The following is a 25,588-nucleotide window of genomic DNA, read 5'->3' on the forward strand; positions in this document are numbered from 1 at the left end:
AAGTAAAATCATTACGCCTACATATGAAACTTGTTCCCGCCACAAAATAAACAAAAAGGTGATTGCGATTTCATATCTCTCAATTCCGAGTTTATTTATCAACAGAACTGTGAGATAAAAAGTCACAATTGCCTTTTCATTGTTTTATTCCATGGCAGAAACAAGGATCCATCGTTAGGCTACAAGCACCTCAGAACAGTGATACACAAATTCAGCTGTAAACAAAAGCAGAAATCACATGATAGCTCTTTATTTCACATTGACGGTCGTTGGCCTGGTGGAAACTGGTTTGCTCCATCAGTGTCGGCGGGTTTCTGAAGCCGTGTTCTGTCCCGATGTCTCTACAAAACCGGCTCTCTGGGTCAAATCACGCCTCCCTGACAGTGACAACCAACAAGCGTGTTTTTAATGGCCAGCCGTCATGTAGAAAAGCGTTAGATGATCATTTTGTGTGAGGTAGGGGGGGTACCAGTCTGAGTGTAGATGCACCACAGCGCCCCCATCAGGAACAAACCCAGCACAAACGCAGCGAACACGACCGCCAGCACAGGACCCTCGTCTGCATCTGAACACAAAGCGCAAGACATTCTCTGTAAAATACAATTGAACGAGACATTTTCCATCTATGTATTTTAAAAATCAAAATTCAGAAAGTCTGATCTGTTGCCATAAGTATTGTAGGTGAATATAATCCATTAATAGCAAATAGCCACTTTTGGTCAGGTTTAAGATTAGTGAATTATTATGATTAATTATTATTTTTATGATTATGATTATCACCTGATCATCTTTGTTTCTGGCTTTCTTTGCAACAAATTATGCATTTTAGTGAACAGTGTTACAAAGACCATAAACTCCAATTAAAAGCTAAGAGTCACACTGTCCAACTAAAGGAAACACTGATCACCATAATGATGACCACATATTTTCACCAAAACATCAACATATAAACCTCTGTTAATTCTCAAAAAGAACTTCTGTAGATGAATCACATAAATAAAGTCAGTCTGGTTAAAGGGATAGTTCACTTTGAAATAAAATTTTGGTATGTTTTAGCTTACCTCAAGGGCATCCAAGATGTAGGTGTCTTTTTTTCCGCAGTAGTTTCAATTTTGATATTTTTAGGTCAAACCGTTCTTGTCTGTCAGTCATATAATGCAGGTCGATGGTCACTGTCTCAAAACACAAGCACAGAGTCCAAATTAAAACAATTCCCCATCGTCCAAATTAAACAATTCCCCATCGTAAGTACACATTGATGGCCTAAGACACGAAACGAGCGGTTTGTGTGAGAAAACGAACAGTATTTATATCGTTGTTATCTCTTGAACACAGCACACGTCCAAATGATCTGATGGCGCGGGCGGGTATAGATATATAAATAGATGTCACCTTGGCTACTGCAGTTCATTGGAACGAAACCGTAGCCAAGCGACATCTAGTGTATATATATATACCCGCCCGCGGGCGGGTATAGATGTATACACTAGATATCGCCTTCGCTACTGCAGTTCATTGGAACGAAACCGTAGCCAAGGCGACATCTATGTATATATCTATACCCGCCCGCGCCGTCAGATCATTTGGACGTGTGCTGTGTTCAAGAGATAACAACGATATAAATACTGTTCGTTTTCTCACACAAACCGCTCGTTTCGTGTCTTAGGCCATCAATGTGTACTTATGATGGGGAATTGTTTAATTTGGACTCTGTGCTTGTGTTTTGAGACAGTGACCATCGACCTGCATTATATGACTGACAGACAAGAAAGGTTTGACCTAAAAATATCAAAATTGAAACTACTGCGGAAACAAAGACACCTACATCTTGGATGCCCTTGAGGTAAGCTAAACATATCAAAAATTTATTTCAAAGTGAACTATCCCTTTAAGTAATAAGTGAAGCTGGTAATGCTGTTTGCTTATGTAACATTGATTCAATACCATTACCATTGATTTTTTTCTGAAATTTCAACATTAATTGCGGGCGCAGAAGTGATGTTAATTCAATGCATTCAATTCAATTCAATTCTATATATATATATATATATCTAAAGAACCCTTTTCCAATATAAAGAACCTTTTGTGCGTTTAAAAAAGACTCCATTGATGTCAAAAGGTCTTCATGGAACAAAAGATGCCAATACAGAGCCTTATTTTAAGAGTGCAAATAACAGAATAAAGGAGGTGTAACGCACCGCTGTGTGTGGGAGCCTGTCTTGACATCTCAGTGAGTTTACCTGAAACACACACACAGAACAAACACAAGTGTTAGTAATGCAAAACGTTTGTGTGAATGAAATTTCAACGCTGCATTGATGTGTACACACCAGCAGGGGGAGCCAGAAACCCTACAGGATACGTCACCAACACGGGCCGAGACAGATTTCTGTCCTCACACTGTAAGAGAAAGGTGAAAGATAAGAATCATAAAAATTTTAATAGTTCTGGTTCCAGTGTCATTCCATACTTTTAGTAGATTTTACATATATTTGATATACTATATATATATATATAGTCAACCCAAAATTCATTCTGTTCAGTCTGTGGTGTAAAAAGGTCGCATTAGCTATTAAAGAAAAAACACTTAAGCAAAACATGGTCAGGTCAAAGTGTCTGAATCATTTTTGGTCCCAAATGTTTATAATTTTACAGATAGTAAAAAAATTAACAAAATTATATCTGGTGTCTGAATAATTTTTGGTTTGACTATTTATATTGATGTGATACACCTTTACACTCAAGGTATTTAAAGTTTCTGGAACTCATTACTAACACGTTATGTTTTAATATATCAGATAATAATGTTTAATCTAGTAATTCATATTATATGAACTATATTATCATCTATACAGTATGATAGTTAATATAGTTGAGGTTGACAGTTATCAAAAATATGACAAAGAGCTTGCAGCCATCACAGTTTTCTATGGGTAATGAAACCAACAGTACCTGTTGAGAAGCAGGAGTGTGTGTGAGAGCAGGAATCCGAGGCCCCTGAGCACAGACCCGAGCATCAGTCACTGAGGGCTCCTCGTCCGCCGCACACAGGCGCAGCCGGCAGTGCAGGAACTGAATGGAGTTATTATAGACCGGCCGCAGGATGAAGCTGAAGTGCAGTGTGTGTGCGCCGTCGCGCCCATCATCCCTCCTCCTCCGCCTGCGCTCCTCAGGCTTCCTGGCTCTGACTCTGTCGGGTCTCTTGTCTTTAAACCGTCTGGCCCTCTCGTCTCCGCTGCGGGCCCCTGTGTGTCTCCAGCGAGGGGTCGGCCGTCTCTCAGGCTTCTCCTCGTCCTCCTCGTCTCCGTCGCTCTCACTCTCTGGGCTGTCTGTTGGTTCCTGGGCTTCTCCCTGGAGAAGTGTGAAGGACGGGTCTGACGGGCAGGAGTCTCTGATGATGGACCAGCCGCTGTGAGCCTGTGGGTCTGAGAGAGGAGAAACCATACACAACTGGAGCTCCACGGCCTCCGCAGTGCCAGACGCCACCGAGATCTGGCAGACACACAGAGAACTTCTGTTAATCAAACACTGCACCCTATAAACCATCCGGAACACCCCGGCAACCACACATCAACAGCCTAGCAACCACACAGAACACCCCAATAACCACATAGCAACAGCCTAGCAACCACACAGAACACTCCAATAACCACATAGCAACAGCCTAGCAACCACACAGAACACCCCAGTAACCACATATCAACAGCTTAGCAACCACCCCAGAAACCACATAGCAACAGCTTAGCGAACACACACCCCACTAGCAATCACATAGCAACCACTCTAGCAACCACATAGCAACAGCCTAGCAACCCCCCAGAAACCCGCATAGATGCTAAAATTCACTTTTTCTTAGGGGTGTAAATATATAACCTTTATTTAAACAGGAAAAGTCCCATTGAGACACAGTCTCTTTTACAAGGGAGTCCTGTAAATCGGAGCCTACATGACGATTCGATACGATACCGATTTCTTAAGCCAACGATTCGATTATTTTCGATACTTCAGAATTCCCCGCGATACGATTCGATACGATTCAATACTAGATTTTTACATGATATCTAAGTTTCATATAAATCAACAAAAATAATAAATAATTTGCCTTTTATTGAGAATGCAGAATACAATTGCATGTCGCAAAGAAATTGTTTTTCCACCTCCATGAATGAGACAAGTGTTGTTCATTATGTCGCCTTGTTCAGGTAAATTGTAGTTTTCCTTGCTTTACCCCGGTCTTAAAGTAAAAAAGATGACTGGAAAATAGTACAATTAAATTAAATACATTTATGGTGAGATTACAACAATTTATTTAATTAAACGCATTTATGGTGAAATTACTACATTTTCATGTCAATCTGTGTTCATTTTGACCACGAAACATGCGCTGTCACTTTAATTCAGCGCGTGCAGCACAGCACAAATAGACTCGGTGCGGAAACGATCTCTGCACTTCTGTATAGCCAAATGCACCGCAACTGGAACGGATAAACGGACCGCAACCGCGTGCAGTGTGAAAACTCTAACCTGTTAACATGGGTATGGAAAAAAATACGCACTACAAACGGAGTATGTGTGAAACGGGCGCAATCAGACAAACGGCAACTCTTACCACAGCTCCGTCTGTTTTCCTGAAGCCAAAATACATCCACACCCATGACTTGACGCCGACTGGAGTGTGTAACATTTCACTGTCATTGCCAGCTCGCTCTGACGGTTCCATCGCTCTTGAAAGTCAGACTCAACAATATGTGTGTGAACATAGATAGACTGTGAAACGTAAGTAACGCGTGTGAAGTAGAAGACAATAATGAGGTTAGCGCGTTTATATACTGTCTATGGGTTAGCGCCACCCGCAGCTTAGTAGATTGTACGCATATGTCGGAGCAGATGCTGAAAATAGACAGGCGGCAAAATTAACACATTAATCGATACTCTTGCGGACGCATCGATGCATCGAATCGTCGGCTGTATAATCGATGCATCGATACGAATCGATTAATATTTACACCCCTACTTTTTCTTAGAATTATTTTTGAGAAATTATAGAATACAGCATTGTAACCACCCAAACAAATCACATAGCAACAGCCCAGCAACCTTCCACAACACCCTAGCAACCCCATCATGGCAACACTCTAAACCCCACCTTTGCAATTTTATGTTTTCTTCAGAAGATCACTAATATTATAAAATTGAACACTAATATTTGTATATGTTTAGGTTTAGTTTTCTTAATTACTCATATTTAATAATAGTATGTCACTGAATTAGTTATTTTCAGTTGAATTCTTGTTGCTAGGTGTCGGTGGTCTGCAAATTCAGCCGATGTTGAACGATCATTTTTGATTTGTTGGCATTATTTGTATATTTGACTTCACATGAGTTTCCTCATATAAACTCAGCTGCACACACACAGTCAGTGGAGTGTGTCCATTAGTGGCCTTGACTGTAAGCTCCACATGGCGACAGGAGTCTGGGGCCCTTGAGCGGGTGTAATCCCGTTATCGACTCCAGCGCCATCTATCAGCAGCTCTGGCCTTCAGGAGGCGCCCAGCCGACAGCACCATAGACTGGGAAAAAAGATGGACACTACCCCTTCACTCTCTTCCATTGGTGAAAAGTGAAGCCGCCAAAGTCTTAACATGGCGCTGACATCTTGCGCAGATTTGGGACCTGCTTCTGCGCAGTAGTGACCGCGGGACCCGAGTCTGCGCAGTAGTGAGCGTGAAGTGGAGCCACGATATCAAGGTCCCGCCCTCACTCCCGCAGAATCGGTTAATACAAAGTTTACTGCAGAGCAACTCATTGTGTCAGTGTGAAATAAACAGTTATGGACATGTAGAAGTTAAAGTTGAAGCTCCAATCTCCTCCCGAAAATCCCCCCCAAAAGTCTGTTGGTGCCTCAGTGACACTTTGTTTAGAGAAGCTGTCAATCATGACGTCACATTTCCCTTTTTATAGCATCAAATAACTAAGACCAAACTTATTTTAAAAAACAAACGCTTAAACTTACATCAGCGTGATAAAACTACCTAAAATGACAGAAAACATCTTTGAAAAAACTGTATTTGAAGTGTAATTTGATTGTTTAGTTTCCCTTGCGTCCATTAGACTTCATGAGGAGGGCGTGGTTTATGAGCTGTACTGGGACCAGCCACCGGGGGGCGATCGAGACTCAGGGTTTATGAGCTGTACTGGGACCAGCCACCGGGGGGCGATCGAGCCTCAGGGTTTATGAGCTGTACTGGGACCAGCCACCGGGGGGTGATCAAGACTCAGGGTTTAAGAGCTGTACTGGGACCAGCCACCGGGGGGTGATCGAGACTCAGGGTTTATGAGCTGTACTGGGACCAGCCACCGGGGGGCGATCGAGACTCAGGGTTTATGAGCTGTACTGGGACCAGCCACCGGGGGGCGATCGAGACTCAGGGTTTATGAGCTGTACTGGGACCAGCCACCGGGGGGCGATCGAGAGTCACTTTCAGCACTTGTGCGGCACGCTTGGACAGCACTGACCTGCACATAGAGCCGGTCGTACGCGCTGATCACGCAGGGCCCCACGGGTCTCCTCTCGAGGGCCTCGGTCACGAACAGCTTCATGGACAGCAGTGGGACCCAGGGAGGAGCCGCTGCCGGACTGAGACGCAGAGCTTCCTCGGGACGGGCCGACGGTGTCATGTCTGATGGACTCACCAGAGTCGACAGAGACGAATCACAGCTGATCTGAGCACAAACACACCAGAGGAAACCGTATCATACACACATTTACAGCAGCATTCAACCGATCAAAAGTGAGAGCAGACAGTGAAATCACAATTTTTGTTATTCAGTACAAATATCAAAACATTCTTGAATCAAGATACATTTACTTAAAAAGCAAAATAACATAAGTCTTTCTTTCTGAAGAAAAAAATGAGTTTAAGGGTACAATAAGGTTAATTAGTTAACATTAGTAAACTATAGATTTAACCCTTTCATGCATGAATTATGAAAACCTCAGTCAGGATTATTTTCCTCGATGGATGTGTTTTATTGCTCTTATTTTAACTATTAAAACAAGGTCAACTATTTTCCAAAGAGATTTTCAGATGGACGGTATGCATTTTTGGTTTTAACTGAAGATACACTGTATTAAACATAATACAGTAAAAACACATTAATACTGTATGTATTTATCAAACCAATGAATACAATTATATAAAATTATGTGAAAACTATAAAATATATAATTAAAATATAATACAGCTTCAATTATTACAAACGCAATTGAGTTTGATCCTGTTCAACCAGCAGACAAAAGAACTTCACACAAAGCTGAACTTCGCCTGTCTTTGAGATCAGAACATGAGGACGGGATTCCACCAAAGATCTGGTGAAGGAACATCTCTGAGGAAACCCGACTCAGACTAAGTAGAAAACGTTCATGTTCCCTCCAGTCTACCAGAGTGTTGATGTAGGCTACACTCAAACTGAAATCAACATTGATCAATTGATGTTTTCAGACGGTGAAAAAAAACAACTAGTTTTTAAAGGATAATTCCGGAATTAGCACTTTGAGTCTCTTTTCTGGCTTGTTTTGGATGAAATAGAGTGGTGGACACAGACATTTTGACGATGGGTCCTGTCTCGACTTTTTGACTCGTTTAGAATCACCTTTGACCGCTTCAGAGTGGCTGGCTATGGGCATGCACAAACATGTCCTTAAAACAACCCTTAACCTTCGTTTCAAAACTGTGCAACTCACCGAGTGGTTAGTGGTGTTCGTTGATGTTCCAATACAAGTAACTTAGCATAGCGAAATACAGTTTCTGTCGTGTTTTATTTGGCATTTTAATCCCATTGATTTCTGTTGGAGGACTCATTGCTCGTTGATATTACTGCGCTTCAGACTCAAATATCGAGCGGAAGTTTATACGCGGTTGTGAGGTATCTGAAAAAATAGTTCCACTATAGCAAATAACACGGATTGAAATCATACATTGCGCCGATATATTTGTTTTCAATCATCAACGAACACCACTAACCACTCGGTGAGTTGCACAGTTTTGAAAACGAACGTTAAGGGTTGTTTCAAGGACATGTTCGTGAATGCCCATAGCCAGCCACTCTGAAGCGGTCAAAGGTGATTCTAAACGAGTCAAAAAGTCGAGACAGGACCCATCGTCAAAATGTCTGTGTCCACCACTCTAGTTCATCCAAAACAAGCCAGAAAAGAGACTCAAAGTGCTAAATACCGGAATTATCCTTTAATTTCATCTGAAATGAGCAGTGTTGGGGGGTAATGCATTACGTAATCAGATTACTTTTTCAATATAACAATAATGCATAACCAGTAACATGAATTACGTAATCAGATTACATTTCAATGTAAACGAGTAAAGTAACGCATTACATGTAATGTGCATTTTTGATGTAACGACTAAAGTAACGTTTTACAAATAACATGAATTACGTAATCAGATTTCTTTTTTGATGTAACGAGTAAAGCAACGCATTACAAGTAACATGCATTACATAATCAGATTGTTTTTTCGATTTTACAAGTAACGCATTACAAGTAATGTGCATTACATAATCAGACAATTTTTTTTATGTAACGAGTAAAGTAAGGCATTAAAAGTAACATGCATTACATAATCAGATTACTTTTTTGAACTACAAATTACATTAATAACACAAATACATTTATTTACAGCCAAAAAAGATACGGCATATGAAGTATTTTAAAGAACAACAGTCACAGTAATAGAGTGAAATGAAGCTGAAATATAGCTAGTGATGCATGATGTCCAATTTAGAATGATTAGAATTAATCAGAATTTCCTCCCAATCTAAAATCAATACTTGGAAAATGTATCAATGATATGACTCCTTACATGTTACTTGATGTTACAACTTTGTTTGTTTTTTTAGCCTCGAAGAGCCTCCTAGGATAGAAGGAATGGATGGATATTTCGGAGTAACTTGGCATTTCTGACTGGTGGTCGGCCAAAAAAAAAAAAAAATCCACATTAAAGGCTTACCACTTGGTGGCAGTGTATATGATGCACTAGTGTCTGCTAGTGGCTGATGTGCAGTTGTGCAATCAAAACCCATGCATACGCAAGAAATAGCTTTTTTGAATAGCTGGTCACTGTAAGGACCTCCGAGCGTGAAAGGGTTAAAATAAGAAGTTATTTTGAACTTTGTATTCATCAAAAAATCTAGAAAGTTAATATGTTTGTGAAAACCGTGATACATTTTAAACAGCACAACGTATGCATTTATATATTTACTTAACCTGATTTCTTCACTATTTAATGTATGCTTGACTAAATCTGTCATTAAAAAATGAAGTTACTACAGCCATCGTTTAAATGAGATATATAAAAAAAAAAAATCGGCGCATCAATAGAATTCATGAAATAAATCATTTAATAGAAGTTTTTGACCCAGAACTTCGATGCATCACTAATCATAAGAAATGTTTTTTGAGCAAATCATCTCAGTGACCCAAACCATTGGATAAAAATAATTCTGTCCTCATAAAATCAATTATGAGGTTCCAGTTTCCATCACCGTTTGAATGCTCCCCATTTAGTGCACTAGGGTTTGAAACACACTCACATGAACGGCCAGCAGACTCGTCCCATCCGAACCCTCCCAGTCCGTCTCATTGTTCAAACCCTCCGATGGTTTTTGTTTCCACAGGAACACCTTCAAAACACAATTAAAGTATATTCAGGTAAGAAATGGACCATTCTTCCCTTTTTTCTTTTGAAGATGTTCCCATCTCCACACCTGATAATGCTTTGCTCTGCTGGATTGGGTGCAGTGTGACCCGGGTCATCTGTTTTTGTGTGTGGTTACAGCTTACACGGTTATGCCTTCATATACAACCACACAAACAAGCCGAGTGACAGCGAGACAACGTGACCCAGGTCAGATTTAATTGTTGCACTTCAGAAATAATCATAACGAAATGCTATTTTATGATAATAATTTGATGAATGAACTGACGCTGCATTAAACTGAATTACACTTTTTTTGTTGTATACAGAATTTTGTGCTGAAAACATATGGAATTACATCAGCTATATTAATATTACAATCATTTTAAAATTCATTTAATCATATTATAATTATGTTTATTATTTACGTGTCTTTCTCTCTCTCTCTCACCGTGTTTGTGTAATGAACTCTTCCATTCGCTCCATCCATTTCTCCCTCCGTCCCGCAGGAAATGACTGGGAAAACCAACAGGAAATGGCTTCCGTTGAATTCGGCCTTGCAGTCGCGATCCCGCAGGGTCACTGTCGTCACTGGCGAAATCTGTGTGTGTTCAAACAACCCAATCAGTCAAACTTGGTGATATATTTGAATATTTTTGAAAGAAATCTCTTCAGCTCACCAAGGCTGAATTTATTTGATCAAAAATACAGTAAAAACAGTAATATTGGATTACAAGTTAAAATAGCTGTTTTCTATATGAATATATGTTCAAATATAATTTATTCCTGTGATCAAAGCTGAATCATTACTCCAGTCTTCAGTGTCACCTGATCCTTCAGAAATCATTCTAATATGATGATTTGATGCTCAAGAAACATTTATGATTATTATCAGTGTTGAAAACAGTTGTGCTACTTACAGTGATATATTTTATATATTTTTTATAAAATTATATATATATTTAAATATTTAGATGAATAGAAAGTTCAAAAGAACAGCATTTATACGGCATTATAAAGGTCTTTATAGGAAGAATAATCATAAAGAGCATTCTAAAGGAAGCTTGTTTCCACCATGGAATAAATAAAATTGTAATTTACTTTTTCCAGAATTTGCAGATATAAACTTAGAATTGCAAGATATAAACTACGAAATTACGAAGCAGCATCACGTAAATAAGTTATTTGTTTTTGATAAATATAGATTTATTTTATTATTATTGCATGGCGGAAACAGGCTTCCATAGTTTCCTGTCACTTTTGATCAATTTAATGCATCCTTGATGAATAAAAGTATAAAAAGAAAGAAAGAATATGTTGGCGAGTGTGTGTTGTTCACCTGCAGCATGTGTGTATCCACAGAAACAGAAAGAGCTCCACCGTCACACTGCCATCTGAACGCCTCTCTGCTTCTGTCCGTCACGATGACCTGTTCCTCGTCTGAAGGCCTCGTCTCAGAGCCTGAGCATCACGACGAAACCTCAGTCACAAACCTCGCTGTCTACAGGCAGCTGAACACTTTTAGCAATATAGTCTGTGAATGTGTTGGCAATATGTGATGATAAATGTTTAAAACAGTAGTATGCCACATTAATGTCACATGAGCTCATTTTTGCGAGTGATGTCCAGTTATCATGTCAGAAATAGTTATTTTACATTTGAATATGACTTTTTCTTTAGAAACTCTGATCACTGAGTCAGTGTTTCATGCATCACACTGGAAATAAAATAACAAATTAAAGACATTTCAGGTGAATAAGGTTACAAAATTAGCTAATATACATCACTATACATCTGCAGTTGATTGATTATATTAAGAATTGCAAAAAAGAAATATTTTAAGTTTTCTGATAAATTATGTTTAAATATGCAAATGAGCCACTTTCTAATTACCTATGCACTAATTTGCATACATTTCCAGAAGATAAATCTGAACATTGGATAAAGCCAGGATCAAAATTCTTGTTTGATTTTGTTGAGTGAAAGATTTTTATAGAAGGGATTTTGAATATCTCTTTTCATTACTCAGAAAATACCATCAACCGACAAAAAAAAAGTTTTTAGGAATAAAATGTTAAAAGCCTTCGGAATATAGACAGGAATAAAACTGTAAAGTTTGGTGTGTGTAAGAGCTGCTGAAGTGCTGGAAAAAAACTCATAACCTTTAAAAACAATAATAAAATCTACTAAAATAAACACTTTTGAAATAACAACACGTTATGAAATGCCAAATAACACGAAATCTCAAAATTGACCAGTGCCTAAATGCATTGCATTGTGGGATACAGTCTCATAAAGTGTGATTTCAAGGAAAGTCTGTTCAATCCTGACTTCTCAAAAACTGCTTGCTAAACTCACAAATAAATAACATATCAAATCAGCAACAAAATCTGACATGAACTGTCCCATAAAGGTTGTTTCTTATGCTCAAAGCGTTAAAAAAGTGTATTGCACGTTGCAGTTTCCCCCGTTCATAGGTAATGGGAGGGAACGGTCTTTCTTTATCTATATTCTTTGACTATACTGCACATTTTTTAACATTTTGTGTTCATATGATCAGACAATACACATGTTGCACACATTAAAAATGTCACTCACCTTTCTCACCTTCTCTTAACTTGATCATGAAGCGATTGGCCAGATCAGCCTCGGTGTATGAGGTCACTTTGGGAAAGCCGTTCTGATAGGCCCATTCTAGAAGGTCGGGGGTGCTGTGGAGGTCAGAGGTCACGGTGCTGGTCACGCTGAGGTCCGGGGCCTGAGTTCTGTACGGTAGACTAACGCTGTTGGACGACTGAAAGAAACACAACTTTAGCAAGTGTTTGGACAAGCGTACAGGTTAGACATACAGATTGATGAAGTTCTGCCTTACATAGACCCTGACGTGACCTCTGACCTCTGGAGCCACCAGAGCCCAGTTGACTGAAACCGCACTGCTGAGGATCAGAACAATCCTGTGGTAACCTGAACGAGCCACAGGGGGCAGCAGAGAGACCGACACCTCCACCTGCAGAGACCTGAGACAGAGATGACGTTACTTTCATGATGTTTTCATTACTGTATTTTCCACAGCATCTGTGATGGGTTGTCAATTATGACAGAAAGACATTGCGAGTTTGTTAAATAATAACGCAAAACAGCAATGCTGTTATGATGGAGCACTGATAGGGAATTAAACAGTTTAAATGCTTGCTTTTTATTCAAATTAATAGAAATGCAATGCATTATTTGGGTTATTATTACAATAAAACATTTATTTGATTATAATTGTCATTTTTATGTATGCCTTTTATTTTCATTTCAATACATTTATCCATTTTTTAAATTTTTATTTCTTACTTTTTGTTATTTATTTATTTCTAATGTACCTTTTAAAAAATAAATGGTTATGTAATTTTACATTAAATATTTATATCATTACATAACATAATTTTGTCAATTTACTTGAAATTTACAATTTACTTTACATTGAATTGAATTACCCTCATGTTAAATGTGTTAAGTTAATGTGTTAAATATATATATATCTATATATATATATATATAATTTGGGGTTGGGGAGCTGAACTGACCCGCACAGGCCGGAGCCCGAGGACCACAGTCGGATGATGTGCACCTCCGTCTCCACCGGCTCGTCAGTCGGCGTGCAGCCGTGAACCTCCTGATCCTGAATCTCTGAGGACAGATAGTTCTGCGACAGAAACAGAGACTGCAGGCGGCACTCGCTCGGCATGCTGGGATCTGCAGGCGGATTGGGAAATGCATTAGGATGCCTCACATGAAAAAATACTGTTGTATATTATAGTAAAAATACTCTATACTATAGTGTTTTTGAACCATATGGTAAACTATGGTAATTTTACTATAGTATTTTTTCCTGTGGGTGGGTGAAAACCATCATAAAACACCATCCTGCATGTCTGTGTTTGTTCTCACCCTCTCCCAGATGAAGATACACGCGGTTTGCGCGGACAGTGTGTGTGAGCGACGAGAGGGTGGCGTGTCTCTGGAGGATCCAGCGCAGCAGGACTCGAGGACGCCGCGGCAGAGACCGAACCTGAGCCACGCGGATCGACAGACTTGAAGACTCGACCGTGGAGTTCAGAGACACCTGGGACAGCAGTGTTGGGGAAAGTTACTTTTAAAAGTAATGTATTTCAATATTACGTTACTCCCTAAATAAATGGAAAGGAATTCGAGAAGTTACTTTTGCGTTGCTTTCTCTCACCTGGGCTGCGCTTGCTTGTTTGTTAGTGAATAACAGAAAAAAACAAAAGTTTTTGGCAAATGTAAAGGCCTTTCACACTGAAGGCCCTATCACACACCCGGTGCAATGCAGCTCCAGACTCGACGCAAGTGTTTTTTGCTAGTTTCAGCCTGACGCAGTTATCATTTTCACATCCATCGTTTTAATAGCAAATGCATTTGCGCCCATTTGTGCACCCACGGGCTGCTGGTCTGAAAACCAGGTGTGTTCAGGCGCATTGTTGGCGTGTTGCTATATTTAGAGGCAACCGAAATAGACTGCGAAATTACTTATTTGAGAAACTCAGATATTTTGTTGTAAATGTAAGATTAATGCATTACTTGATTCTCTACTTGAAAAAAATATTCAGTGTTTGGTTTAATGTGTTGTGAACACCTAAATGTATTTTTTTTCATGAATCCATCAAGTTTTCTAAACAGTCAAGCGGCGCCCTCTTGACAGAAATCCAGTGTCAAATGGCTTACATTTCTGTCCACTTGAAAAGCAAAATGACACTTGATGAAGTTGGCATCATTTTTACTGTTTATTACTGTGAAGCTGCTTTGAAACAATCTGTATTGTATAAAGCGCTGTAGAAATCAACGTGACTTGACCTGACAGTAATAAACAGGAAAATACCATCAATTGCAAAATCCATCAACTATGAAATGACCTGAATTTCAGCTGTTCAGTTCAGTTCAGTTCAATAACAGTGTACAATCATGAATTCGATTTCAGATATAAAGCAGCTCTATCTCTGTTGTAGAAACAATCTGCACTCAGAAATACCTAGCAAATGATACAATTAACTACTACTAAGAAATGCAAAAACACATTAAATTAAACGTGAAGTTTTGTAGAAAGTAGAAAGACTTAAATAGTATTTTCTTGCAAATCGTACTCCAATAGTGTCATCATTCAGCTCAGTTTCCTATTAACCAATTGTTTCAGTTTAGTTCAAAAACAGTCAATGTCACAAAGTTGCGCATCAAATACGCAACAAATTCGATTCAGCTGTAAACCAGACAAGACAATAGAGTCCTTATTGAGTTTCAATTCTGTGTCAGAGCAGTCATATTATTAACTGTCTTTTAAGCAGTAACTGAGCAAGCCAAACTGTCAAAATTACATCCAATCAAAACATTTAATAAACTACAAATAATTAATACAAATAGCATAAATAATAAATAGTATTAGCAAAATATTATTAGTGTCAATACTGAGTTTCAATCTTTTTCTCTTCCGATAGTGTCAGTGCAGTAAAATCAACAATTTATAAAATGACACCCAATCAAAACATATTTATGTAATAATACAATAAAAGGCACAATAGGTAACTTTTTTGCTTTAAAAATAGCAAAAATCACTGTTGCGTCAAAGAACAGAACACACAAAATTAGTACAATGGCAGCTTTTCCTTTTAAAAAACTCCAGGCCTGAAGAGGGCAGAATTTTCCAAACACACGAGTGGAACTGACAGTTGAGCCAGCATTTCTGGAGGGACTGCTTTTACCTGCGCACCTGGCAGATAAGCATGGGTATAAAATGTTTGGGGTTAGCTTTTACTTCAGTCCTCAACCTACAAACAAGAAAGAACAGCTCATTGTTCAACACTAGAGACGCAACTGGTATGTAATATTTGGAATAATTTACTGTTGCATTCAGTGCTTAGCACAAATTCCATGTTTAATTCTGGTAGGAGTGGTGACTCCTTTTGTTGTGAATATTTCCTGACTGCAGATAATGTGGCAGTGATGTGCGCTAGATTAAGTTGAGATGTTTAAACATTTACTTTATTCAAAGGCATACTTTGTTGCTGTGTCATGCATTGTTTATTGTGTAAAGTAATGCATGTTTGTTTTCTGTTTAAGGTTATCAACCTATTCCTCATTCCTTAGTCCTTAATTCTATGTCATTCAATTCATTTCAACTACTTAATTCAACTGTTTCAACATAATCAACCAATTGCATCAAAACCATCTGGAAGAAAAATAAAGCATTAAAAGGAATTGAGTTGTCCCTTTGCATCCTTCATGTGTTGAGCAAGCCGTTTTCAAGTTTGGGCAGAGCTGGACTTATTATAACACCTAGACAACTTGACAGTTGATAACCATCGTGGCAGTGAAGACAAAAGGATTAACGGCCTGAAGTCAGGAAAGCTGTCGTCGTAAAGAGGAGGAATAATGTCACACCGAACAATCACTTTGAGAACCTTCTTAAATTCCTGAAAACACAGGAGGAAATTCTTGAAAAATTAGAGCAGCTGTCGGTGAGTGAAAAACCAGAAAAGAAATATGCTTGTATGGAAAGAAGATATGCGTCCACACGTTCCACAAGGAAAGGCGGCTGTGTTGTCTGTGGAGATGAAAAGCATAGAGAAAAGATCTTCTTTTGCAAGCGTTTTAAAGAACTGAAGCCTGTGGAAAAGTTGGATGCTGTAGAAAAGCTGGGGGCCTGCAAGAGGTGTTTGGTCTGTCATGGAGAAGATGATGAATGTAAAGACACTTACCTGTGCAGGAACAGAGACTGTAAAAAAGACCATCATTTCTTTCTTTGCCTGAAGGGAGGTTTCAGGAGGAGTGACACAGACAGAAGACAATCCAATGTGAGAAGACATAAGCTTACAGAGGAGCAGGAGGAATTTGTATCTAAGCTCTCCCCAGAGATGGTGGAGAAATTCAAGAAAGCATTCACCAACATTACTGGGAAAACAAACTGTGTTGGAAAGAATCAGCTTACATCACTCACAAAGCTGCCAGGAGACTAAATCTTCGAAGTGAAAACATCACTTTAGTCGTTCATGGAGTCGGAGGAATGGCCATGAAGGTTAAAACCAAAAGATATCTCCTCAGAGTGAGGGTCAAAACGCCCATAGGCACGGAAAGAGCTCATGAGCTTATCTGCTATGGTTTGAATGAAATTGCCAACATCCACAGAGTCATCAAACCTGAGCAACTCAAGAAGTTCTTCCCAGAAGTCAATCTAGGAGATCTGAGGAGACCGGAGAGTATTGAGCTACTGATAAGCCACCGTGAAGGAAGACTTGCTCCTCAAAGAGTGAAGGTGATTGGAGATCTTGTCTTATGGGAAGGACCACTAGGAAAGACTGTTGGTGGAGCACATCCAGATCTGTTTGAAGAAGTGGATATAGCCGCACACAGGTCTGAGACACACTTTGCTCGATCCATGAGAGTAACCGCTGTCAAGTATCAAGAGATAACTAAGCTGGTCACAGCTGAAACCAAAAGCACAGTCGCTCGCAGAGAGTTCTTGGATTGGTGGAAATGGGACAGCATTGGAGTAGCTTGCGAACCAAAGTGTGGAGGATGCCGGTGTGGCAACTGTCAACCAGGAGGTAAGGAAATGACTCTGAGTGAGGAAAGAGAGCTGGAGATCATAAGGAAAGGCCTCACCTACATCAAAGCTGATACTCACAGTGATGAACCCCACTGGGACACAAAATACCCCTGGATTCAAGATCCAAGTTCCCTTCCCAACAACAGGAGTGGGGTGGAAGCCACCTTTTTGAGAACAGAAAAACAACTCAAAAAAGAGCCAGAGTGGAAGGTAGCATATACAGCTCAAGTCCATGAGATGGTGGAGAGACGAGCAGCGAAGAAACTCACCAAAGAGATCATTGCCAGTTGGAAAGGGCCAGTATGGTATGTCAGCCACTTGGTGGCGCCAAACCCGCACTCTCTCACAACACCTGTGCGATTGGTATGGAACAGCAGCCAGAAGTTTAAAGGGGTCAGCATGAATGACCTTCTGCTGAAAGGGCCTGATGTCCTCAATCCCATCAGAGCAGTACTACTCAGGTTCAGGAGAGGCGTCCATGCTGCCCTTGGCGACATCAAGAAAATGTACAATTCTGTGTGGTTGGAAGACCTGGAGATGCACCTCCACAGATTTCTCTGGAGAGACACTGAGGAGGAAGAGATTGAAGAGTATGTGGTCACAAGGGTCAACATTGGCGATCGACCAGCAGGGTGCATTGCACAATTGGCTATGAGAGAGACAGCCAAACTGCCCATGTTCGCTCGCCTGGAGGAGGAACGTAGGATTCTTGAAGAGGATACCTATGTCGATGACATCCTGACTTTCCATAATGACTTGCAAAAGCTGGATCAGAACATCAAAAGAGTTGAAGAGATCCTAAAGACGGGTGGGTTCTTCCTCAAGCCCTGGGTCCGGTCAAGTCAAAGCAGGAGGCAGGAGATCGTACCAGGAGAAAAAGGAGCGGAGTCAAGCGCAGTACTCATTCTCCCAAACCAAATGAGGGAAGGAGACAATAAGGCCCTTGGAGTGGGATACCTTGTTGAAGAGGATAAACTGTACCTCATGACTTCAATCAATTTCTCAAAGAGGAAAAAGAAAATGAGAGTCGGCCAAAATCTTTTTGATGAAGAGGTGAGAGGGAAAACTCCAAACCCACTGACGAGAAGAGTACTACTAAGCCAAGTAGCTAGCCTGTATGGCCCAATAGGCCTCGTCACACCTGCCAAACAAAAGGGTGCCATTCTTGTCAGAAAGGCGTTCCAGGAAGCTGGAGTCAAAACTCTCACCCGAGATACTTGGGATGAACCTTTGTCTGAAAAATTGAGGGAAGAAGCCATCCGATTCTTTGAGGAATACACACGTCTTGGCCAAATCACTTTCCATAGAAGCCTCACACCAGTCAACTGGATTGGAAAACCTTGGGGAATAACATTCTCTGATGGAAGTGACAAAAGCTATGGAGCCGTAGTGTACTTCAGATGGGAGACCGAGCAAGGCATCCAAGTCAGATTGGTTGAGTCTAAAGCAAAGCTCACACCATTGGACCAAAAAGGAGAACCAGTAAAAGCTGAAATCTGCGGTGCTGTCTATGCAGCACGACTTCGAAAGTATGTCGAAAAGCACAGTCGAATAGAAATGGAACGATGGCTTCATCTACTAGACAGCCAAACTGTGTTGGGAGCAATCCAGAGAGACAGCTATGGATATCAAACTTTCTTCGCAAATAGAGTTGGAGAGATCCAGAAATCCACATCCGTTGAAGATTGGTGGTGGATCCCGGGAGGCCTGAACAGTGCTGACATTATAACAAGAGGGGCAGCCCCAGAAGACCTCCAGGAAGATTCCATGTGGCAGGATGGACCAGCGTTCCTGCGGCAACCTGTGGAAGAGTGGCCACATAAGTCAGCCAAAGAAGTCGCCGCGTATGCCAAGGAAGGCATAAATAAACTTCAAAGGAAAGCTTTTTCGGCAGCACTGACTAGAGCGCAGGCAAAGAGAAACAGGAGTGATGCACGGCAAAATAACCCAGATGAACCTAAGACTCAGATCCGAAGATCGCCAGCCTGCTCTGCGGTAACCAAACTGATTGACATCAGGAAATTCAGCAGCCTGACCAGGCTGATCAGGGTCATTGCCTGGGTGTGGAGAGCTGCAACGAGATGGAAAAAGGTGTTGGCCAAGAATTCAGTCTCAAATAAACCAAAGTGGGAGGAAGCTCTTTCAACAAACTGGAGGTCCAGAGCCAAACAAGCTGTACTCACTGTCGGGGAGTGTGAAGATGCACTAAGAGACCTGTTCCTTGCAGCTCAAGAAGGTATAACCTTTCAAGACACCACTCTCAACAGACTTGCTGTTTACAGAGAGCAAGAGACTGGGCTCTTAGTTTGTGGAGGGAGGTTCCAGATCTTTGATGAGGACGAGACTGCTGTACCAATTCTACCATATGAGGCATGGATATCCACTCTCCTAGCTCAAGAGGCCCACGATGCAAACCATGAAGAAATAGCAGGCACACTCCTCCGGATGAGGAAGAAAGCCTGGGTGATTAAAGGCCAGAAGCTGGCTAAAAAGAGAGTTGATAACTGTGTGGTGTGCAGAAAGGCCAGGGCCAGAAAGTGCCAACAGATCATGAGTGACCTTCCGTCCGAGCGGATAACACCAGCCAGACCATTTGAGTACATATCAGTGGACTTATTTGGACCATATGAAGTCAAGGACGAGGTGAAAAAGAGATCCAAGCTCAAGGTGTGGGGAATTGTTTTCTGCTGTATGGCATCCAGAGCTATACACACAGATGTTGTCAGTGACCAGTCAACTGAAGGCTTCCTCCTGGCTTACCAAAGATTCACGGCACTGAGAGGGCACCCAAAGAAACTTTGGTCAGATCCTGGAAAGAATTTTGTGGGTGCTAGACCTGCCCTCAAAGAACTCTACCTCTTCCTGGATCAACTGAATAAATCTGAGCTTGAAAATGAAGCTTCCAAGCATGGGACAGAATGGAGCTGGAAAATCCACCCAGCAGACTCCCCTCACAGGAATGGAGCTGCAGAAGCAGCTGTTCGCACTGTGAAGCGGGCTTTGCACAACCTGGGAGGAGAAGGACTCTTCACATGGAGTGAGTTTCAAACATTTCTCTACACGGCTGCTAACCTTGCCAATGAGAGGCCCATAGATGCCAGAACTCAAAGCCGGGAGGACTGCGTAGAATACATCAGCCCAAATTCCCTTCTGCTTGGACGGTCTGGACCCAGAGGAGATCTTGGATACTTTGATTTTGAAAGCTACCCATACAAAAGATTGAGAGTTATCCAAACAGAAGTTAACCGGTTTTGGAGGAAGTGGAGTCAGTTAGCTGGGCCCAATCTATTCGTGAGGAGTAAATGGCACACTACACATAGGAATGTGGCTGTTGGAGATGTAGTCTGGCTTGCTGATCAAAATGCCTGGAGGGGTCAGTACAGACTTGCCAGAGTCATCAGTGTCAACATTGACAAGAAGGGCATCGTCAGAGATGTGCAGGTCAGAACTTTTCCCAGCTACCCAGTCCCAACTGTGAAGCCTGCTCAAGAGAAGTCAAAGAAACTCTCAAACAAAATACCTAGTACAGTTCTTCATAGGGATGTCAGACGCATCATTGTTTTACTTCCTGTTGAAGAAGGAAAAAAAACCTGACAACTGAAATCTAACCAGCTCTAACGGAGAGGTTCATGTGACCTCCTTGGGTTCAAGAACCAGGAGGTCAAGTGGGAGGTGTTGCGTCAAAGAACAGAACACACAAAATTAGTACAATGGCAGCTTTTCCTTTTAAAAAACTCCAGGCCTGAAGAGGGCAGAATTTTCCAAACACACGAGTGGAACTGACAGTTGAGCCAGCATTTCTGGAGGGACTGCTTTTACCTGCGCACCTGGCAGATAAGCATGGGTATAAAATGTTTGGGGTTAGCTTTTACTTCAGTCCTCAACCTACAAACAAGAAAGAACAGCTCATTGTTCAACACTAGAGACGCAACTGGTATGTAATATTTGGAATAATTTACTGTTGCATTCAGTGCTTAGCACAAATTCCATGTTTAATTCTGGTAGGAGTGGTGACTCCTTTTGTTGTGAATATTTCCTGACTGCAGATAATGTGGCAGTGATGTGTGCTAGATTAAGTTGAGATGTTTAAACATTTACTTTATTCAAAGGCATACTTTGTTGCTGTGTCATGCATTGTTTATTGTGTAAAGTAATGCATGTTTGTTTTCTGTTTAAGGTTATCAACCTATTCCTCATTCCTTAGTCCTTAATTCTATGTCATTCAATTCATTTCAACTACTTAATTCAACTGTTTCAACATAATCAACCAATTGCATCAAAACCATCTGGAAGAAAAATAAAGCATTAAAAGGAATTGAGTTGTCCCTTTGCATCCTTCATGTGTTGAGCAAGCCGTTTTCAAGTTTGGGCAGAGCTGGACTTATTATAACACCTAGACAACTTGACAATCACTATATCTATGTTATATATATTTTTTTAAGTTGTGTACTTACATTATCCCGACTTTTTCCAACAACTTTCAAACCAGGAGAAATTTGTAATTTAATTCGAAGACACGTCCCGTTTCTTTATTTCCGTTTTGTCGCCGTCAATGGCGTCATATCCGCGTTGTCCCTGGTTTCTGCTTGTACTGCCATAGTAACCAGAGCCCTCTGATAGTAACCAAGGCGACAGACATGGACAACTGTGTAGTTCGCAATGTCTATTTGCATGCTGTTGTTGTTTCGTTCAAACATTATGGACCATGGCAAGCAGACTCTGGATAAAAAAGGAGAACTAAAACGAGAATCAATATCAGCGCGGTGTTTTCGAGATGCCGAGAGCTCCCATAGACGGTAACTTATATAAACGAGAGCTCCACGTCCGAGACTTCGACCGCTCCTACATGTACTTTATTAAACAGGTGAGCACATTTACATAAAACTAATCAATGTTATATAGTTCAACAATGATAAAATGTTAGAATATGATCTGTATGTTATTCTAATGTTGATCTAGCTCACTGCTAGTCTCATACAGACAAACTAACACATACATTTCAACACATTCAAATGCAGTTTAGTGTGATAGTGTAATGTTAGACCAAGTGAAACAGCGCTGCGTTGCCTCACAAGTTTAATTTGTCTAATAAACTGACCTGTGAGTTGTAATTCTGCACTCGCGTGTAGTCCGGTAAGTTAGAATGAAATGTCTATATTCCTTTTATATCCGCGGGACTCGCGTCGCGTGTGGAGCTGATAGCTGTCTCTTAGCAATCCCGACCTGCTTCATATCACAGTCATGATAAAAACATAGATGTATTCAGTCATCCATAAACATTATTAGATCGGTCGGCTTGACGTTGACGACAAGATCCATAATTCTTAGCAAATGTTGCGTCATCAAACTACGCCTTTGTTATTGTAAAGAGGCTAGCGACCCCAAGCGGCGAAAAATTCCATACTGTACATTTAATAAACAGTAAAACTTAAACTATTAATACAAATAGCATAAATAATAAATAGTAGTAGAAATAAATATTAATAAAAAAACTCTAATAAACAGTTATGTGATCGAGTGAATCACACACACACACCTGCACCAGTACGTTGATGTTCTGCGGGAGTCCCTCGTTCTCCAACAGCCAGCGCACGGCATGCTGGGAGCTCAGCACCAGAATCACCGGGCGGCTGACGGGCCGCGAGGGGGTCAAAGGTCTCAACACCACCGTCACCTGTGAACAGGACACCTGAGCGGGACGTGTGCACATCAACGGGACCAACGAGCGGACAGACAGAGGTCTCCTACCTGTGTATTGGAGGCTTTGCCTACAGAAATCACATGGGTCTCTTTAGCTCCGCCCTCTCTGGCGGCACAGCCCGTTCCCGCCTCAAAGCGCTCCAGCTGAGCCTGTACGGGATGCAGCGCCTCCACAGGCCACATGGAGCACTGCAGCTCCCTGCTGGACACTGACACACCGATCAAGGCAAGTTTATTTATATAGCGAATTTCATACACTATGGCAAATCAAAGTGCTTTACACAGAAAGGAATTGAAATAATCACAAAATAAAAGCAAGGAATTAAAAGAGATATATGATACAGTTATAAAAGGAATTAAAAGAGTAAAAAGATGGTACATATAAACTTCTCATCAGGCAAAACACTGGTGTATCACATTTTTCACCGCTCACAGTTTTACTCTGAGATTTTATGGTCTGTGGTGTTGTTTCGGCACGCCTAAGAAATCTATTGGACGTCTCTGATAGACCAGATTTTCCCCTAAAATCACACTTCAGGAACAGAGCACTGACCCACGGGTTCACACACGAGGCTTAAGCTAGTCCCAGACTAACATGCATGTTGGAGCTGAACGCAACTTGCAGTGACATTTCTTAAAATATTTCACTGCCATTGTTTTGTGTCAAGATGCACATCAGTAATGTTTTTTTTTCTGAGGCATGTTTATCAAAGTTATTTGACCCGAAACTCAATTTTTAAACATTTAAAAAAATTGGGTGTTCATCAGAGGGGTCCAAGACCCTAGGACTTTTGTCACACCTGAACAACGAATACACAAAAAAACTCACCACACCAGTTCAGTGGATGGTGATTATTAGGAGGTCAATTTGACCCCCATAGTAATGAATGGAATGCGTCAATACACATAGAAAAACCTAAACATGCTCAAAATTCAAACTAAAAATGCTAAAACTTTGTACATTTTTTTTTTTATTTTCTAATGTCTACATGTGTATCTGAATGCATACTGAAAGAAAACATGACTTTAGGACCCAGAGGAACAGCTCATTTGCTTCATATAGAGCTATAAGGCCTTCAAGAGTCATGAAACATCATTATTATTATTCCACAAGAGATCGGCAAAGACACCCAGTGTAAGATATTTTGAGCTGAATTAAAGGAGTTATGCATGAAATTGTGAGTTATTTTGAATTTAAGTAGAAATAATGTGAGAAATGTGCTTAAATTACTATTTATTTATGATTTATTGATCAAATCTAGTAAAAATAACAAAAAATCTCCAAGAAATTACATTAAAATAGAGAAAAAAACATGATCAAAATGAAATTAAATAAGCTTTAAAAAAAAAAAAGAAAAAAGAAAAAAGTATAATTTTAGGGCTTCAGGTCATTTTGACCGGTGAGGGAAAGATGTGTTACGAAGTGCGAGGGAAGGATGAAGGTTTAATATCCTATTTGAAAGCCTAATCCTGGTTTAATAAGTTTGTGAAACCAAGCCTGAATTAATTAAAAACACAAAACATTTCTGGTGCTGTATTTTCTTTCACTGAAACAGAGAATTTGCTATCATTGGTAATATGGCATTCTTACAATATCTTAGAGTACAATGATACGTAATTATTAATACGATAATTCATGGTACCACCACTGTACTCCAAAACACACACGTGCTAATAGTCACTCACACTTATTTAACATAACGGCTTACGTCCAACTCAGAGACGCAAATGAAACTCACAGTCCCGTCATACACAGCGCAGGACACTGTTAATGCATTCACTCTCTCTCTCACACACACACACACACACACACACACACACACACACACACACACACACACACACACACACACAATCACCACACGTCTGCTCAAGCTTTCACATGCACCCTTGAGAAATGTGTCTGGCTGCTCTCTCTTTCACCTGCATCACAGAAATAATCTCATCTTTATAATCTCTTGTTCTCTGTGTTACCCAGAGGCCGTTTTAAAGTGTGTTTTACCTGCAGTTCCCACCACCGCCTGAAGGAGGCAGAGTAGAGCACAGACCGTCCAGGGCATCATCCTTCAGCACTTCACAGACTTCAGACACAGAAGAGTCTTACATCAACGTACTAAGAGATAAATGAAGAGAGAGAGAGAGAGAGAGAGAGAGCAAACGCAAAAAATTATTAAAGCCCACAGCGCAATATTCAGATTTAGGTTTTTTAACTACTTCAATTTCTTTCTTTTTTAAAAATCATAAGCTCATAATAGTCATAAATTAGCCTAAAGCGTTTTCAGTATAGCAAAACTAGGCTAAGTGAAACAGATGCAAAAACAAGAAATTATTAAAACCTGCAATTTTTAATGACTTAAAGGGCCAGTTCACCCAAAAATTCTGTCATCATTTCCTCAGCCTCATGTTGGTCCAAACCTGTGTGAGTTTCCTTCTTTCCTTCTTTCCTGCTTAACACAAAATATATTTTGAAGAATGTTGGAGACCAGAAAGTTGATAGGCCGCATTGACTTCCATGGTATTTTTTTCCAGAAACCGTTTGGTTATCAGCATTTTTCAAAATATCTTCTTTTGTGGT

General features: G+C 40.4%; 1 protein-coding gene across 1 annotated transcript; it reads right to left on the reverse strand.

Moving 5' to 3' along the window:
• Positions 1-187: 187 nt before the first annotated feature.
• Positions 188-25,076, reverse strand: engl (endoglin, like; the record flags this gene model as incomplete). Its single annotated transcript, XM_084431467.1, has 16 exons — positions 188-377; positions 470-565; positions 2,199-2,240; positions 2,331-2,400; positions 2,953-3,492; positions 6,517-6,723; positions 9,607-9,696; positions 10,162-10,311; positions 11,050-11,171; positions 12,309-12,504; positions 12,583-12,727; positions 13,283-13,451; positions 13,647-13,821; positions 22,850-22,987; positions 23,062-23,222; positions 25,016-25,076. 16 exons carry the CDS (start codon positions 25,074-25,076, stop codon positions 298-300), a joined length of 2,442 nt encoding a protein of 813 aa, XP_084287593.1. The 3' UTR covers positions 188-297.
• Positions 25,077-25,588: the final 512 nt, after the last annotated feature.

Source organism: Rutilus rutilus (assembly GCF_951802725.1).
Source record: "Rutilus rutilus genome assembly, chromosome: 1".
Taxonomy (NCBI): domain Eukaryota; kingdom Metazoa; phylum Chordata; class Actinopteri; order Cypriniformes; family Leuciscidae; genus Rutilus; species Rutilus rutilus.